Source organism: Eumetopias jubatus, unplaced genomic scaffold, assembly GCF_037043125.1.
Source record: "Eumetopias jubatus isolate StellerSeaLion01/CBP00866 unplaced genomic scaffold, mEumJub1_p1.0 scaffold_6, whole genome shotgun sequence".
Classification (NCBI taxonomy): domain Eukaryota; kingdom Metazoa; phylum Chordata; class Mammalia; order Carnivora; family Otariidae; genus Eumetopias; species Eumetopias jubatus.
In genome coordinates, this window is record NW_028274812.1 from 44,098,007 (window position 1) to 44,116,907 (window position 18,901).

At 35.8% G+C, this 18,901-nt stretch overlaps 1 protein-coding gene across 1 annotated transcript in view; it reads left to right on the forward strand.

Moving 5' to 3' along the window:
• CEP85L (centrosomal protein 85L) overlaps positions 1–18,901 on the forward strand; it is a 164,599-nt gene that overhangs the window by 22,927 nt on the left and 122,771 nt on the right. The window contains exon 2 of the mRNA XM_028117027.1: positions 2,704–2,865. Within this exon, the coding sequence (XP_027972828.1) occupies positions 2,704–2,865 (162 nt within the window). The remainder of the gene's footprint in view (positions 1–2,703; positions 2,866–18,901) is intronic.

Consider the following 18,901-nt stretch of genomic DNA (forward strand, 5'->3'; position numbering starts at 1 on the left):
GCCACAAATCTCCAAAAAATTTTCTGCTATGTTTACTTAAAAAAAATCTGTGTATAAGGGGAGGCACTTAGTTCAAACCCGTTGTTGTTCAAGAATCAACTATAATGTTAAAAAATCTAAAAACTTTTAATTTCTCTCACTCTAAGTAAGATTGCACATTGTTTCGTATCTTTGTCATTTACATGTATTCCTAGCCTATTTATGCTATGTGCTGGATATTCTTAAAAAATATTTCTCCAAGTACTAGGTTTGCACTTGGGAGAGTAAGTAGGGGGCTGGTTACCATTTTTGATAATGGTTTAGACAGGATGTTGAGTTCATTTACAGGGGTTATTACCTGAGGAGCTGATTGAAGAAAACATTTTGGTATAGATTATGGACAGATCAGAGTTAGAGCAGGCCTGGTTACAGAATACTTTTCACTTGGTGCTTTAACATGTAAGTGATTAATCAAATGAATTACGGTTAAGTCCCATTCTGAGAGAAGCCTAGAATCCATGAAGTTTTAAGTTGTTGTTCTGGACATCAAAACTGGCTATGTGTCTCTTTGGTCAATATTTTAAATTTTGAGTTAATTTAAATGTATATGTTTTTTTTTTTTTTTTAAGAGAGACAGAGAACTCGTTGGTGGGGGGTAGGCAGAGGGAGAGAAATAGTCTTAAGCAGGTTCCATGCCCAGCACAGAGCCCAATGTGGGGCTCAATCTCACAACCCTGAGATCATGACCTGAGCCAAAATCAAGAATCAGATGCTTAACTGACTGAGCCACCTAGGCGCCCGTAAATGTATGTGGTTTTTAAGGCTACTTATTTACCTTATACATCTATAAAACCAAAACAAATTTAATTCATAAATTATATGTAAATAGAAATTTAAACTAGTATTAACATGGCATAATGTTTTATTAAAACTAAATCTTTAATATTGGGATTAATATTGGTAGAAAATAGCTTCAGGTCTGGTTTTAATAATCTGTTTATGAATTTTGATTTTTTTAAAAGATTTTATTTATTTGAGAGAGAGAGAATGAGAGACAGAGAGCACGAGAGGGAAGAGGGTCAGAGGGAGAAGCAGACCTCCCCCGCCGAGCAGGGAGCCCAATGTGGGACTCGATCCCGGGACGCCAGGATCATGACCTGAGCTGAAGGCAGTTGCTTAACCAACTGAGCCACCCAGGCTCCCTGAATTTTGATTTTTAACATTAAATACAGAAAAAGGCTGTTCCTAAAATTGTGGTAAAATGATTTAATCCATTTTATGGACATGTTCATTATTTTGAGATCCTTACATTTAAATCTAAAAACTTTATTTTTCTAAAGACTGCTAGAAGGCACTCCTTGTATGGCACATTCGATAGTGTATCAGGTTGTAATTCTGTGAAGATGTCTTGTTTCATATCATGATAAGTGCCCCATATGTTATTTGCTCTTTACTTAGAAGCAACTGCATTTGTGAACATAAAGCACAAATGCGGGCTTTGAAATATTGATAATAAATCTGTTTTAAGGTAGCTTTTCAGATCATCTGTAATATGCTTATTAATTTTTTAAGGATGTCATTGAATGAAAGCCCGAAATTCTTGTGTAGAACTTGTTAACTTCCACGAATAAGTCTTCAGGCTCCAATTTGAGAATCACTCTGTTCATCATTAATAAAGATATGTGCTTCTGTAGCTTTTATATAAAATTCAATAGATTAAAATTGCTTCCTAAGATTACTGTTATATTTTTTTTTAAAGATTTTATTTATTTATTTGAGAGAGAGTGTGCGTGCACACACTGCTTGGGGGGGTGGGGAGGGAGAGAGAAAAGCCAACTCCCAGCTGAGCGAGGAGCCCGACATATCCCAGGACCCTGAGATCATGACCTGAGCCGAAGTCAGATGCCCAGATGACTGAACCACCCAGGCACCCCTCAGATTACTCTAACTTTTATGAATTAGTTATAAGTGGTTCACAGACTGGCACTGGTCCTTGGATATACTTTGTGTGGCATTGTAACGGACAATAATTTAAGAATGAAGTAAGCAGAAATGTAAAATGATGGGTAAATCAGAAAAAGACAAATAAAAATTAAGTAAGAATGGATGTGAAAATAAAGACCAAGAGAACATTAAAAAGTGGTGTTAGCTAAAAAATGAAGATTTACTATAACTCAAAAGGGAAAATTGAGCAGAGACAAGAAAATCTTTTATCAAAACATGACTAAAGAAATAAAAGAAATTCAATACAAAATAATCTTAAATGATTAGGATACAGTAGAAAAAATTTATTTTCCATTAGCATATTCCACTTAAATTGTCATGCAGTGTGATTCAATTAGGCTTTCCTTGGGCCCCAATTCTCAACTCATGCCTCTGTGTGGTATCACAGATGTCTCCATATCAAATATTCTAGAGCAGAGTGCTGACATTTCCAGACAGATAGATAGATTTGACATTTTAAATAAGACAGCAGTACATGTTTCAGAGTTCAAAACCTATAAGCAGAAATCAGAGTCCTTTAGCAGAGGAAGCTGTGAAATCAGCATTGAATTTTTAGGTGTGTAAGTTTATTTGATGAATTTTAGGTATCATTGATCTATTTTAATTATTTAGTGCAGAAAATAACTTTTATCTGTATTTTTTCTAAGGCGGAAAAAAGATCTCTTTTGTCTACTCCTAGACATTAGAAATGTGCTAATTTTTGCATATTTTCCTTTGTAGGCCCAGATTATTCTTCATCAGCATGGTTACCTGGTAATGATTCATTGTGGCAGGCCACAACTGTTACATCTAACCATCGAAGTAATCATATCAGGAGACATAGTATAACTTCTGACAGTGGTGACACCGGCATTGGAACTTCCTGTTCTGACAGCGTGGAAGGTGAGCTGAAATTCTTAGTGTTTAGACATGAGCCCTCAGAGAATGGTTGCGATCCCATTCAAGGGATATATTCTATTGTTCCAAAATAAATTATAATGTTTGAATATTTAATAATTTTCAGTGTTATATCAAATGAAATTGTCCCTCTGATCATATTAGTTTTCCCTCATTTACTTTTTAAACTATTTTTATATAATTATAGATTCATAGGGAATTTTAAGAAATAGTACAGTGATTCTGTGCACTCTTTATTCAATACCTCCCACCCCCACCCATGGTAATATCTCACAAAATTGCAGTGCACTATCACAACCAGGATACTGATACACTCAAAATACAGAACGTTTCTATCATCACAGTATACACTTCTTGTTGCTCAGTCTCCTCCTACCCCCCTTAACCTTTGGAAACCACTAAATCTATTCTCCATTTTTATAATTTTGTCATTTCAAGAATGCTGTATAAATAGAATCATATAGTATGTAACCCTTTAATATTGGCTTTTTTTCTTTGACAGTCATCCAGGTTGTTGCATATATCGATAGTTCATTTCTCTTATTGCTAAGTAGTATTCAGCAATGGTGGTATTAGGTAGACCACATTTTGCTTAAGCATTTTCCCACTAAAAGGCATCTGGGTTGTTACAGTTTTGACTATTGGGAATAAAGCTGCTATAACCATTCATGTCCAGAAACACGTTGCTGGTTGTATGGCAGTTGTATGTTTAGTTTTTAAAGAAATTGGCACACTGTTTTTCAGAGTGATTATTCCATTTCAGTCAGCAATGGAAATGGATCATTGTGAGTGATCCAGTTTTTTCTTCATTCTTGTTAGCATTGCTGATTTTTTAATTCTAGCCTTTCTGATGGGAATGGAGTGATACCTCATCCTTTTAATTTTCATTTCCTTAAAGATTAATAATATTGACCATTTCTTCACATGTTTATTGTCCATCTGTCTGTTCTCGTCAGTGAAATGTTTCTTCATATCTTTTGCCTCTGTTTTAGTCAGATTATTTCCTTTTTTTTTTTTTTTTTTACTGTTGAGCTCTGAGAGTTCTTTCTGTATTTTAGATACTAATCCTTTTTTCGCTATGTGATTTGCAAATATATTCTTCTATTCTGTAGCTTGTCATTTCATCCTCTAACAGTTGATGAAATTTAGTTATAATTTTAATGTATAGTTTTTCCTTATGGATTATGCTTTTGGGGTCAAGTCTAAGAACTGTGCCTAGTCCCAGATCTTGAAGATTTTTCTCTTGTTGTTTTTTTTCTTGAAGTTTTATCATTTTTTGTTTTCCATTTAATTCTGTGATCTATTTTTGAGTTAATTTATTATAAAGCAAGTGTGTTTGGGTGTCCCCAAGACCACTCTTCAGGCTCAGTGATTTGCTGGAAGGAATTCCAGAACTCAGAAAAGCTGTCATACTAATGGTTATGGTTTGTTACAACTAAAGGATACAGAGTTAAATCAGCAATAGAAAAAGAAGCAAAGGGCAGGGTCTAGGAGACACTAGGCCCAACCATTTGTCCTCTCCCAGTGGAGTTGTGTGGGTGGCGTTTAATTCTCCCAGCAGTGATTTGTGACAGTACATACAGAGTATTTTGCTAACCAGGCAAAGTCACCCAAGCCTTGGTGTCTAGGATTTTTATTGTGGGTTGGTTATGTTGGCTTGGTTGACTCCTTGTGTGGATGACCTTAGCCCCTAGCCCTTGAGAAGTCAAGCTGATAACACATTTCAAGGCTCCCACCATAAGTCACATTATTAGCATAGACTATATGAAGTGACCCAAGGCCCCCAGGTAAATAAAGATAGTCTTATTAGGCAGGGTATTCCAAGGGTTTAGAGGTTACCTCTTAGGAGCCAAAGATAAGGGCCAAACCTTTCTTGTAATGTGCAGGATGTTGAAAACCCCAACATGCTGACTTAATCCTTTTTACACAGTGTGAGACTAAGATTGGAGTTCATTTTCTTTGCATAATAAGTATTGAAATTGGGTAGAATAATTATTCCTATTTTATTCTTTTTCAAAACTGTTTTAGCTATTCTCATTCCTTTGCTTTTCTATATAAATTTTAATAATTTGTCTATATCTACAAAAAAATCTTGCTGGGAATTTTATATAGGAATTGTGTTATCCATATATCAGCTTGGGGAGAATTGACATGTTTACTCTCTTGAGTTTTCTAGTCCATTAACATGGTATAGTTCTCCATTTACTTAAATTTTGATTTTATTCACCCAGTATTGTACCTGTTTTGTTAGAATTATACCTGAGTATTTAATTATTTCTTTTTTGGGGGAGTGATTGTAAATGACATTCTATTTCCAGTTTTGGTGTCAATATGTTGGTATTATATAGAAATACAATCTATTTTTGTATGTTTATCTTGTGACATTGTTGAACTCTTTAGTTCTAGGAGTTTTTTTGGTACCTGTCTTGGGATTTTCGCTGTAGACAATCATGTCATCAGTAAATAGGGATGTTTTTCCTTTCTAATCTGTATGCCTATTATTTCCTTTTCTTCACTTATCATCGCAGTGACCAGACCACCCAGAACAGTATTTTTTTTTAAAGATTTATTTATTATTTATTTTTGAGAGAGTGAGAATGAGAGAGAGAGAAAGAGTACACGAGAGTGGGGAGGGTTAGAGGGAGAAGCAGGCCCCTCGCCGAGCAGGGAGCCCGATGTGGTACTCGATCCCGGGACTCCAGGATCATGACCTGAGCCGAAGGCAGTTGCTTAACCAACTGAGCCACCCAGGTGCCCACCACCCAGAACAGTATTGAAGATGAGAAGTAGGAGTGGACATCCTTATCTTACAGATAAAGTGCTTAGTCTTCTACTGTTAAGTAGCTGTATGACAACTGTTAGCTGTTTTTAATAGATGTCATTTATCAATTTGAGGAAGTTTCCCTCTAGTCCTACTTTGCTGAGAGGTGTTTTTTTTGTTTTTTTTTAAATAATGAATGGGTATTGGATTTTGCAAATGCTTTTTCTGTATCACTTGATAAATGATATTATTTATTAGCTTGTTGATATGGTGGCAGATTCCATAGCTTGATTTTTCAAATATTGAGTCAGCTTTCCATCCCTGGAACTCCACTTGGTCATAATGTAGAATTATTTTTATACATTGCTAAATTCTATTAATACTTTGTTAAGGAATTTTTCTGTGTATCCATAAGGAATATTGTTGTGTAGTTTTCTTTTTGGGAGGACTGTCTTGTCCTGTTTCGATGTCAGGATAATACTAGCTTTATAAAATGAATCGGGAAGTATTCTCTCCTGTTTTCTGGAAGAGACTGTATTAGAGTGACATTGATTCTTTAGGTGTTTGGTAGAATTCTTTAGTGAAACCATCTGGGCCAAGAGATTTCTTTTTTCATAGTTTTAAAGTCATCAGTTCAGTTTCCTTAATAATTATAGGGTTGTTCAAATTATGCCTCTTAAATTGGATGAATTGTGGTAGTTTCCTCCCCTCCAGAAGTGGCCCATTTTGTCTAAGTTGTCAAATTTATGTGTGTAGAATTGTTCATAGCATTTCTTTATTATCTCCTGATGTCTGTAGCCTCTGTAGTGATACCCCCTGTTCCATTTCTGGTATTGGTAATTTGTGTCATCTTTCCTTTTTTATTTTTTAGTCTTAGTAGCAGTTTGTCAATTTTATTGACCTTTTCAAAGGATCAATTCTTCATTTCATTAATTTTTTTCTGTTTTCAATTTCATTGATTTCTCATCTTTATTATTTCTTTCTTTTTGCTTTGGGTTTATTTTGCTCTTGTTCTAAGTTCTGAAGGTGGACAATTAGTGGTTTGAAACTTTCCCTCTTTTAAGATGGATGCATTTGGTGCTATAAATTTTTCTGAGCATGGTTTTGACTGTGTCCCACAAATTTTGATATTTTGTGTTTTCATTTAGTTTGTTTTCTTAATTTACCTTGAGACTTCCTCTTTGACCTTTGGGTTATTCAGTAGTATGTTGTTTCGTTTCATAGTGTTTGGTGTTTTTCTGCTATCTTTCTATTACTAATTTCAAGTTTGATTCTATTGTGGTCAGAAACACTATGATTTCAACTCTAAATTTTTTGAGGTTTCTTTTAGGTCTCAGCATATGGTTTACATGGTATATGTTTTGTGGGCACTTGAAAAGAATGTGTGTTTTGCTGCTCTTGGGTTGATTAGATCCTGCTGGTTGATGGTGTTTTTGTTTTTTTGTATATCTTTGATAATTTTCTGTCTAGTTGCTCAGTCAGTTGTTAAGGGCAGTTTTTTAGTCTCAACTATAATTGTGGATTTGTGTATTTCTTTTTTTGGTTCTTTAAATTTTTGTTAACATATATTGTAGTTATAGTGCTTGGTGAATACACATTTAGGATTGATATGTATTCTTGGTGGATTGGCCCTTTTATCATTATATAATATCTTTCTCTCTCTGGTTATTTTCATGTGCTGGAGTCCACTTTATCTGCTATTTATACAGTACTTTGGCTTTCCTTTGGTTAATGTTTAAATGGTAAATGTTTCCTGTTCTTTTTCACTTTCAAATCTGTCTGTATCATATTTGAAGTAAGTTGCTTCTAAGAGCATACAGTAGGATTGTAATTTTTAATTCACTCTGCTAGTCTCTGTCTTTTGCTTGGTATATTTAGACCATTTACCTTTAATGTAATTATTGATTTATTGATACTTAAGTTCTCTGTCTTCTTTCTTTCTGTTTTCATTTTCTTGCCTTCCTATGGATTAGTGGAACATTTTTAGAATTCTACTTGGATTTATCTATAGTATTTTTAAGTGTATCTCTTTGTATAGCTCTTCTACTGGTTACTCTTGGTATATACGTACATATATAATATGAATAATTTATTTTAAGAGTTTGAGTGGAGTAGAATCCTTTACCATAGCCTACTTTTATAAAATTGTTTCAAATATTGTCTCACATAGTGTTATAATTTTTACTCCAACCATCAGACTTAATTTAGGAAACTTAGGAGACAGAGCCTATTTTTGCTTTCTGTGTTCTTTCTTCCTTCATGTTTCAAGGTTCCTTTTATTATTTTCTTTTGGTTCAACCATTTTTTTTAAGGATACATCTGCTTGTGACAAATTATCCATTTCTTTTCAACTGAGAATATCTTCATTTCCCCTTGTTTCCTGAAGAATAATTTTGTTGGGTATTCATTTCTAGTTTCACAGATTTTTTTCCCCTAGTACTTGAAAGTATTGTGCCACTTCTTTTGGCCTCCATGGTTTCTGATGAGAATCTCTTGTCATTTTTCTCTGGCTATTCTGAAGATTTTTTTCTTTGTCTTCAGTTTTTAGAAATTAAGTATCACAGGTCTTTGGGTGGATTTCTTTGGATTTTTCCTATTTGGGATTCATACAGCCCCTTGAAACTGTGAACATCCTGCCAAATCTGGGAAGTTTCCAACCGTTATTTTCTTTGAGTACTTGAGCCTTTCACTCTTTCCTTCCAGGACTGTGATGGCACAAGTCATAAATCTTTTGTTATTGTCCTACAGGTTTCTGATGCTCTCTTCCTCCCCCCCCCCCATCTATTATTTGTTGTTTAGACTGGGTAATTTTTATTGTTTTGTCTTCCAGGTCACTGTTTTTTTGGGGGGGGGCAGGGGTCTGCTCGATTCTAATATTGAGCCCTTCCACTGAGCTATTTATTTCTCTTATTGTATTTTTCAGTTCTAAGTGTTTATTTTGCTTTTTCTTTATGTCTTTTATTTCTTTGCTGATGCTTTGTTTTGTCTGTTTCAGGCATGCCTGTATTGATCATCAAAGCAATTTGATGATTCCTTTAAAATCCTTGCCAGAGAATTCTAACGATTTTGTTATCTTGGTGTTGGCATCTATTGATTTTTTTTTCCAATTCCTTTTGGGAACTTACTAATACTTTGTATGACAAATGATTTTGAACTGAAATTTGGAGTATTTTGTACAGTTATGAGATTCTAGATTTAAATTATTTACTACATAACAAATATTGTTATATTTTTATTACATGTTTTGTAAATATAAGCTATTTACATATAAGTAAATGTAATATACAATTATTATAAACATATAGTAAACATATTATTAATATATGTTTAAACCTTTTCTATTAGCTGGCTTTGTAAGATACTGCTCTGGCATGTGAAGTGGGGAGAGGTACTACCTCCTTATTGCTAGATGTAGTTAGAAGTCTAGGTTCCCCACTTGGCCTCTGTTGATACCTGACGAGTTTGGAAGGGAGTTCCTTGTTACTGCTGGGGGTAGAAGTCCAGGTTTTTCATATCATCACCGCTGACACCATTGTGTGGGTGGCCTCATTACTGCTAGGGGATTTGAATGTCCAGACTCTCTTGTTAGGCCTCTCTGATATAACCTAAGAGTGTATCTGTGCATAGGGAGTACCCATAGTGCCAGACAGGGATGAAAGTCGTGTTTCCCTACTTGGCCTTCTTTGAAACTATCCTGGTGGGGCTCTTTGGAGTACTTTGTTATAGCTTGGCAAGGTTGGAAGTCTAGGCTCCCCACTTGGCTTTTGTTGGTGTGGGTAGAAGTAGAGCTGCTTTTTTTCTATAATATTTGGCTGGAAAAGAGTGGTTACTATTTGAAGAATTTCTTTTTAACTTCCTCTTTCCTGGTCCATTGGCTAGGGAGAGCAGGCTTTTGCTGGGACTTTTTTGGGCCATGCCCTTTGGTTCTTTTGGGTGGCTGTTTTTTTTTTTTCAGCTCTAAAGCTGAGAGGCAAAAAGAAAACCCAAGGAATTCACCACAGTCTTGTTCCTTGGATCTTGAGGTTCTTAGCTGGTCTGCCTTCTTTTCTCCAACTTTCAGTCATATGTTTGTTTTACATATAAAGTCTAGGGCTTTCAGTTGTATTTAGTGGGAAGTATAGGGAAGACTGTCTTTTCCATCTTCTCACCAGTGTTTCTTATAGACGTTAATAAAGAAATCTTAACTATTACTCTTTGTCATAACTTTGCTAGCAGTTGCATTGAATGTTGATTTCATTATGGTCTTGCATCTAATGTCAGTTGACTATTTAAAACACACCAAGGAAGAGAAGGAAATATATACAAGGTGGTGAAGGGGCAGATAGGAATGTGAATTGTAAAAAATAATAATTGTAAAAGAAGTATTCTTTTGTTAAATTGAAAGATGAAAATAATTTAGGTATATAGTGCTTCTGTTTCTTTAACTTTCTTTTTAACCTTCCCTAAAGATTTTATATCCTGTTTTCACAGCCTTATTTAGTTTGTAAATGAATACTCTTAGAACTATTGATTTTATTTTAAGTTTGTTTAAGTATTACTCATGTCTTTATGAGGAATAAAGTTGACAAGGTATATTGATAGGTGTATAGTGGAGTTTTTTACTTGATTGATCTGCAGTAGCATTTTTGTGTAGTGTTCTGCACGTACTACTATTGAAGTTTATTTCAGAGTCCTTCAGTGGGAGGCTGGTGATATTCTTGAAGTACTAAAGTAAATGTACTGTTATAGATACTTTTTTCCAAGCTTTCATCATACTAATGGAATATCTTCTTAAGCTATAAATGATAAGTAGGATTATTTTCTTTTGGTAATAGTCATGGTGTTAGAATTGGTTGGGTCTTTAGAGAAAACATAATTAGACCATTATATAAATGAGTAAATTCCCCAAAAATGAAATGACTGCTCTTACTAATACGATGGTTAAGAGTTTATGCTGTGTTTAAACGTGTTATCACTTAATTGTGTGTACAATCTTTCTTTCAGCCTCCGTTTTTTCATCTGTAATTTGGAGATAACTCTTTTTTATGTATTATGAAGATGTAATAACATGACTTTTAAGTTGCTTAGTGCAGTTCTTTGCATTACTGTCATTGCTTTAAAAATGATTCTTGTTCTCCTTCCTTACTCTTTTTTTATGTCTTTTTCTTCAAATGTCTCTTTCTTAGGAAGTTCACCAGCTTGCTTATCTAAAACAGTGATGCTTCTACTGCCACCCTCACAGTTTTGTACCCACACCCTTGCTTTATTTTGGGTTTATTTTTTCTCTCATGGAATAGGGACTGGTATTTCCTGGATGCTCAATTTTGTTCAACGAGACAATGCATATATAGACTTTCAGTTAAGGTTCCTGTTTTTAGCCTGCTTTTGTACCTGGTATTTCTGAGGTTAGGGCCTCTTTGATGTTCTCCCAGACAGGTGAACTCCCTGTGCTACATTCCAGACTTGTATTTTATGCCACGTATTCTACTGTCCTGCTTCAATAACACTTTATTTTCCAGCTTCTGGAATTTTTTTGCAATCTTTTTTATGATGGTCCTGTATTGTTCATTGCCATGACTTTCTACTGTATTACTCTTCTGTCATTTCATTGGATCTTGAAAGGGAGAGAATATAACTTTGTGCACTCAGGCAATGATCTTTAACCAGAAATTCTGTGAAATAGATACAAATGAAAAAAAAAAGAGAAAAAGAACTGAAAGAAATGGTTATAAAACTTTTCCTAATGTCAACTCTTCTGTGTATTTGTCCTCCTCCCCAATTTTAAAAAAGTAATAAGTGCACATTTATTTATTTATTTAGATTTTATTTATTTGAGAGAGCGAGAATGAGAGAGAGAGAGCACATGAGAGGGGGGAAGGTCAGAGGGAGAAGCAGACTCCCTGGTGAGCAGGGAGCCCGATGTGGGACTCGATCCCAGGACTCCAGGATCATGACCTGAGCCGAAGGCAGTCGCTTAACCAACTGAGCCACCCAGGCACCCAATAAGTGCACATTTAAAAAAGCATAAAGGTGAATGTAATTTTAAAAGCAAATTTATTTTCTGAATATTGTTAAATTTGTGGTCTTTGAAAAATTTGAACCTATATAGAATTGAATAGAGGAAAAAGTTAAATCTCCCTTTATTTCCTCTTTTATTTTTGCTTTGTTTTCAGAGGTCATAAATGTTTTAGTGTGCATATTTAGTGCATATTTTTCCCGATCTTTTGCTGTACATTTATTCACATACACATAGGTTTTAAAATAAAACTGTATCATCCCATATATGTTTGTAATGTGCTTTCCTTTTATTTTTTTTACTTCTTAAAATTGGATTTATTTAAAAAATAATTTATTGTAAACGAGTCACATTACCTAATCCACATCACCTCCTAGAATTGTCTTTTTTACAAGGACATCCAAACATTGAGATAAGACTGGGACTGGATTTGACCTCCTGGGCACTTAAGAGTAAAATAGGCTTCCATGGAGAGAGAAGAGTAAAATAGGCTTCCATGGAGAGAGGAGGAGGGAAGCTGTTTTTTGATGTATTAGAAGGAACAAAAAGAATGAAAAAAAGTCTAGCCAATTTACAACAGATGAGCTAAATCACAAATCAGAATAAAACAGAAGCGCAGAATTTCTATTATATATATATATAGCATTTCTCTAGCAAACATAACTTAAGTACTTTTTAGAAACACATGCTTACTTGGAAGCTTAATGTATGATGTAAAGATAGCATTTCACAGCAGTAAGATGCTTGGGTGTCTCAGTTGGTTAAGCATCGAACTCTTGATTTCAGCTCAGGTCATGATTTCAGGGTCTAGAGATTAAGCCTCAAGTTGGACTCCATGCTTAGGGGGAGTGTGCTTGAGATTCTCTCTCTCCCTCTGCCCCTCCCCCATTCACATGTGTGCACACGCTTTCCCTCAAATAAATTAAAAAAAAAAAAAGGCAGTAAAGAAAGATTAGGCCTGAAAAAGGTGTAAAGAGGTATGAGATCTTGACTCAAACTGTAAGAAAACTAAATTTGAAATGGATTAAAGAGTTAATGATTTCTGTTGAAAATCATGAAAATATTGGAAGATATGAGATTAATTTTATGTTCTTAGGTTAGAAATATTCTTAAAGCACAAAACATTTGATTTAATGAAAATTCAAATTTTAAACATTGATAAAAGGTAGTAAATTCAAAGAGGACATACTGGTGATTAAATATTTGTAATAAAACTAACTAGGAAGTAATATTCATATTATTTAAAGAGCTTTTACAAATGAAGATGATGACCCGCATATAGGTATTTACCTGTAAAATTTACAATATTTCATAATTTAAAAAATTTCATAGGTAAGAGATATAAGTAAACAATTTTCATGGGAAAAGTACAGATGGCTAATAAACATCAAAAACGTGGTCAAAGTCATAGTGAAATGAAAATTTAGATGATGAGATACTGCTTTTTGCCAACATGGGAAAATTGTCCCTTTTCCCAAAAAATAGACTGTAATATCCAGGGTCTGAGCATAGATGGGAAAAGTAGTACTCTAATAACTGGTATGTATATTCAGCCTTGATAGAGGGCAACTGGGCAATGATAACTAACAATTACATAGCTATTATTATGTCCTAGGTACTGACATGTTAACTCATTTAATCCTCACAACAACTCTCTGATGGAGAAAGTGAGCCCATGAACAGGTGAACAAAGATAATATGTACAAGAATAGTCATTGTAACACTGTTTAGTAAAAAATTAGGGACAACTTTAAGTATACTAATAGGGACATGGTTAAATATTTCACTGTGTATCCACTTAATTAGGTAGCTCTGTATGTGCCAACCTAGAATGAAATCCAAGCAAATATCTACCTTAAGACAATAAAGTCAACACTTTCCAACACCTTTCTGAAATCCCTCTAAACCTCAGGGGAAAAAAACCAACCCTATGATGACAAGAAGAACAGGAGAAAACAACAGTGAAATTCTGGCAGCTGTAATTCAGAACAATAAGCAATAAATTTTTCTAAGAGATCCCAGAGAGCTGAATCCTAAACAAGCAACAAATTCAGGAGCAAACTGTCAATATATATTACTAACTATCCTCAAAAGGGCTCAGGAACTGGTAGTACCAGCATTGCTAGGTTTCTCCACTGTATATTAACTCTTCGGCTTCCTACTGTATTCTGTTATCCGGATGCAGTCTCAGTCCACCTCCTGAAAGAGGAAATACCTGAACTTAATATTTAGAATTATTCTTTAAGATATATTTGTCCCTTCTCTTCCATTTATTTATTTATTCAGTTGTTTATATCAGTATGGGCTCATGTGTATATACGTACTTATTTTTTTAATTAAACTTCAGACCTTATTAGAATTTCCCAGTTTTTCTGTTGATGTCCTCCACTGTTCTAGTTCCTGTTCAGGATACCATTATTACTTTTAGTTGTAATGTCTCCTTAATGTCATTTGGTCTGTTACAACTTCTCATGCTTTCCTTTCTTAATAACCTTAATAGTGGTGAGGAGGACTGGTTAGGCATTTTATAGAATGTCCCTCAAACTGGATTTGTCTGGTGTTTTCTCAATGATTAGATTGAGGTTATGCTTTTTGGGCAGAATAGCACAGAGATGAAAGTGCCATATAGAGGGTACATGATATTTATTTGATATCAGTGGTAATGTTAACCTTGATCACTTGGTTAAAATGTATTTGCTGGGTTTCTCCACTATAACTGTTATTTTTCCCTTTCATACTCTATTCTTTGGAAGCACGTCCAACTCAAACTCAAAAAGGGGGTGGTGGTACTGAGTTCTATATCCTGGAGGGGAAAATACGTATGTATATTATTTGGAATTTTTTTTTTTTTTTTGAGGGAGCGAGAGTGGGTTGGAGAGAGGCAGAGGGAGAGGGAGAGGGAGAATCTTAAGCAGGCTGTGTGCTCAGTATATAGACTGACATGGGGCTCCATCTCACAACCTTGACATCATGACCTGAGCCGAAATCAAGAGTTGGATGCTTAACCGACTGAGCCACCCAGGCGCCCCTATTTGGGATTCTTCTATAAGAAAGACTCATTTTTTTCTCCTCCTTCTCCATGATCCCGAGATTATGACCTGTGCCAAAGGCAGAGGCTCAACCACCCGAGCCACCTAGGTGCCCTTAGCAGGCATGTTCTATTTATTTATTTAGTCATTTATATCAGTATGGACTATGTATATTTATTTTATTTTTTAGATTATGACCCAATAATATTTATTTTGTTGTTCAAATTATTACAACGTTGGCCTTTGGGAACTCTTTCATTTTGACTCCCGTGATGCTTTCTGCCCCACATCCATCCTTTTGTTTTTTGAGCACTTCCCTACTTTTGGGTACTATAAAATATCCCATGCTCATCTTATATTTTCCTTACCCTCACCCTGGAATCAGCTATTCTCCAAGGAGTCCTGGTTCCTTTTATTGGAGAGAGGTTTTTAGAAACCAAGATCTGGGTGCTGGGAATGCTTTCTAATGCTGGGGTGTCATGGCTTCTAGGCTGGCCCAGAAGATAGAGCTAGGCTATGTAGGTGTGTATACTAATTTGTGTATACGTACATATCTATAATTATTTCTATGTCTGTCATTATTTATATTAAGCTAAACATGAGTTTCATGCTGACGTTTCTGACTCTAATCCAGTACGGCAAAGCTCATTTTAGCGTTTTCCCTTGCTCATCTGTATATAACTTCCCTCTCCCAGCAGTGAAATACCTCCCACCATCTACCACCTATTTATTTTTTTTTAAAGATTTATTTATTTTTTGAGAGAGAGAGTGCATGAGAGTGAGTGTGAGAGGGGGGAGACGGTGAGGGAGAGAATCTCAAATAGATGCCCTACTGAGCTGGAGCCCAATGTGAGGCTTGATCTCATGACTCTGAGATCATGACCTGAGCTGGAATCAAAAGTCAGACACTTAACCAAACGACTGAGCCACCCAGGGGCGCCCCAATCCATTTACTTATTTTTTCAACCCCCAGTATACAGGTAAAACAGATTCAGAACCATTAACCTATACTTCCCTGTGTTAGTTCTTTAGTTCTCCCATAACAAATTACCACAAACTGGGTGGCTTAAAACAACAGAAATTTATTTTCTCGTGGTTTTGGAGACTATAAGTCCAAAGTCAAGGTGTTGACAGGGCCATGCTCCCTTCAAAGACTCTAGGAATGAATTGTCCTTCCTTGCCTTTTCTAGCTTCTGGTGGTTACCAGCAGTTTGTCATTCCTTGGTTTGTAGCATCATAACTCTCATCTCTACCTCCTTTACATGGCTTTCTTTGGCTCTCCTCTGTGTCTTCAGATCTCTCCCTTCTAAGGACACTGGTCATTGGATTTCAGGATCCCCCCCACCCCCTAATTCAGCATGACCTCATCTTGACTTGATTACATCTGCACAGACCCTATTTCCAGATGAGGCCACATTATTATATTCTGGCTGTTAAGATTTTAATGTATCTTTGCGGGGAGGACAATTCATTCCACAACACTCTATTATAGAATATGTGATAAGATAGAAAGGCATGAAATAAGTAAGTGCTAGAGAGTAATTAGAACTAAGTTTAGTTGAAAATAAAACAGGAGTACTGCTTTGAGGGTTTAGAAAAATGTCATTAGCTATTCTCATCAATAAACTTTAAAAATTAACTTTTTTGAGGAGAGAATGATGTAGGAAGGATAACAGATCTGAGGATTTAAAAGTTGTAGAGTGGATGCCCTGGGATTTTCTTAGTGTTAGTGTAAAGCTGTTTGCTTTAAGCAAATCATACTCTTTCTTAACTTTGGTTGTATGTTATGACTTCTCAAAAATTTACTTGAGATCCAGAGATAAAATTGTTTAGCTTTCTGAAGCTTTGGCTTTGAAACTCAATAGTCCTTTTTTTAAGATAGTTACTTCAAGGGGCTCCTGGGTGGCTCAGTCGTTAAGCGTCTGCCTTCAGCTCAGGTCATGATCCCAGGGTCCTGGGATCGAGCCCCGCGTCGGGCTCCCTGCTCAGCGGGAAGCCTGCTTCTCCCTCTCCCACTCCCCCTGCTTGTGTTCCTGCTCTCGCTGTGTCTCTCTCTGTCAAATAAATAAATAAAATCTTTAAAAAAAAAAAAAAAGTTACTTCAACCTCCATAGAATATTATGGTATTAACCTGGATCCAGCTGGGAGTTTTCCTTTCTCGGTTTGGCCAAGGAGAGCTTAAAAATAATTTTGCTCCCTCCCCTCAGACTAGGCTCCATGATGTCAAGGCTGAGATGCTACCTTTTCATAATCACTGGCTGAAGAACTGAAAATATCTCATTGAGAATATTACTGATAGTAGTATCTTTTTCATAATCTCCAGAAACTCTCTGATCCTGCTGTGTATTATTATATAATTATTTATCTTTTCTATTGCTGTTTAGGAAACAACGTTTTCTCCCTAATCTTTGAGTTGATTTGAAACTAATTTATTTGTTAACAGTAGCAAAGATCACTGCTTTTTCTCACTGAATTATTCATCAGGTGTTAAATTCAAGTTCCTTTAATCTTTTAGGGATAAAGAGCATGATTTCCACTGTCTTCTCGAATTGGGCTGATGTGAAGATGTTATATTTTTTGGACCTTCATTATTTTTTCCATTTCCTCCAAGTTGAACTCCCAACTCCTTTCCCTGTTAATTTTTTAGTAACACTTGAAGCAATGAGTGATTTTACTGGTATATATAACACAGATCTATACAGAATACCCTGCTGTCCAAAGAATCCATTGAGTTTAAGGCATGATCACGATAGGTAGTGTTAATTTGGAGGCTGCTATATATGGATGAGGCATAGAGCAAATAGGGTAAGAGTTCTAGGAAAGGATAAGGAAGGAGTGTAAAGAATGGTGGATGAAAGTAAGATGGAGTAGTAGCACTCAGGAAGACTGACAGTATCAGAAATTTGGGACTTCTTTGGAAAATGAATCAGAATTATGGTTTGAGTGGTACTGGTGATGAATGATCTTGATTGCGTTTATCATTGACTGCCTGGAGAGGTGAAGTGTACTGTTAAAAAAAAGTCAGCTATTTAAAAATGTTACCTGAATATAGGAAATAGTTTTAGGTGGTATATTAAAACAGGCATATTTAGCAGGCATATTCTTTTTTTTTTAAGATTATTTTTCTTTGTATTCATTTGTGAGAAAGAGACAGAGCACAAGCAGGGGGAGAGGCAGAGGGAGAGGGAGAAGCAGACTCCCCGCTGAGCAGGGAGCCTGATGCAGGGCTCGATCCTGAGATCATGACCTGAGCCAAAGGCAGAGGCTCAACCACCTGAGCCACCCAGGTGCCCTTAGCAGGCACATTCTATTTAGTTAGAAAGCGTGGTGTTTTTGCTTATGTAATACTGGATTCCAGTTAGTATATGTTTTCCCTCTAAATTTGTCTTTCTGAAGTTCTCATGGTAGCTACTTCGTGGGAGCTGTTCTTTTGCTCTTTCCCTTCATTCTTTGTTCTTTGGTAAGAGTCCTGAGTCTTCTTACAGTCTTGTTTGTCATTGTTGGATTTACTTCATGGCATATCTGTTTTATATAAAGGGATCAAAAAAATAACCATTGTGGAGGATTACTGGAATATTGAAAATAGTCTTGCTTTAGAATATAGCTAATAGGTTGAGATTTATAATAAAATGTCAGCTTAGAACATGCTGTGTGTTAATTTATTTCATACGAGTGTCATGTGGTTGTGCTTTACTTTGGCCTTGTATTATAGAAATCTTTTTTGTCATTCACTAACCATAGATCTGTAAAGAATTTATTTTTTCTCATTTATAAAATTAAATCTGTATGAAATCCCATACATTTTTTTTTAAAAGATTTTGTTTATTTGACACAGAGAAAGAGAGAGCACAAGCAGGTGGAATAGAAGGCAGAGGGAGAGGGAGGAGCAGGCTCCCCTCTGAGCAAGGAGCCCAATGTGGGGCTCAATCCCAGGACTCTGGGATCATGACCTGAGCTGAAGGCAGTCGCTTAACCAACTGAGCTACCCAGGCTCCCCTGAAATCCCATGCATTGTAGAATAACCCAAAAGTGTTCATCTCCATTGTACTACAACCCCCAGCTGAGAATTACCATAGCATATACTTATATTAATTTCTAAATAATATACATGAGGAGCGCCTGGGCGGCTCAGTTGTTAAGCATCTGCCTTCGGCTCAGGTCATGATCCCAGGGTCCTGGGATTGAGCCCCACATCGGGCTCCCTGCTCATAGGAAGCCTGTTTCTCCCTCTCCCAC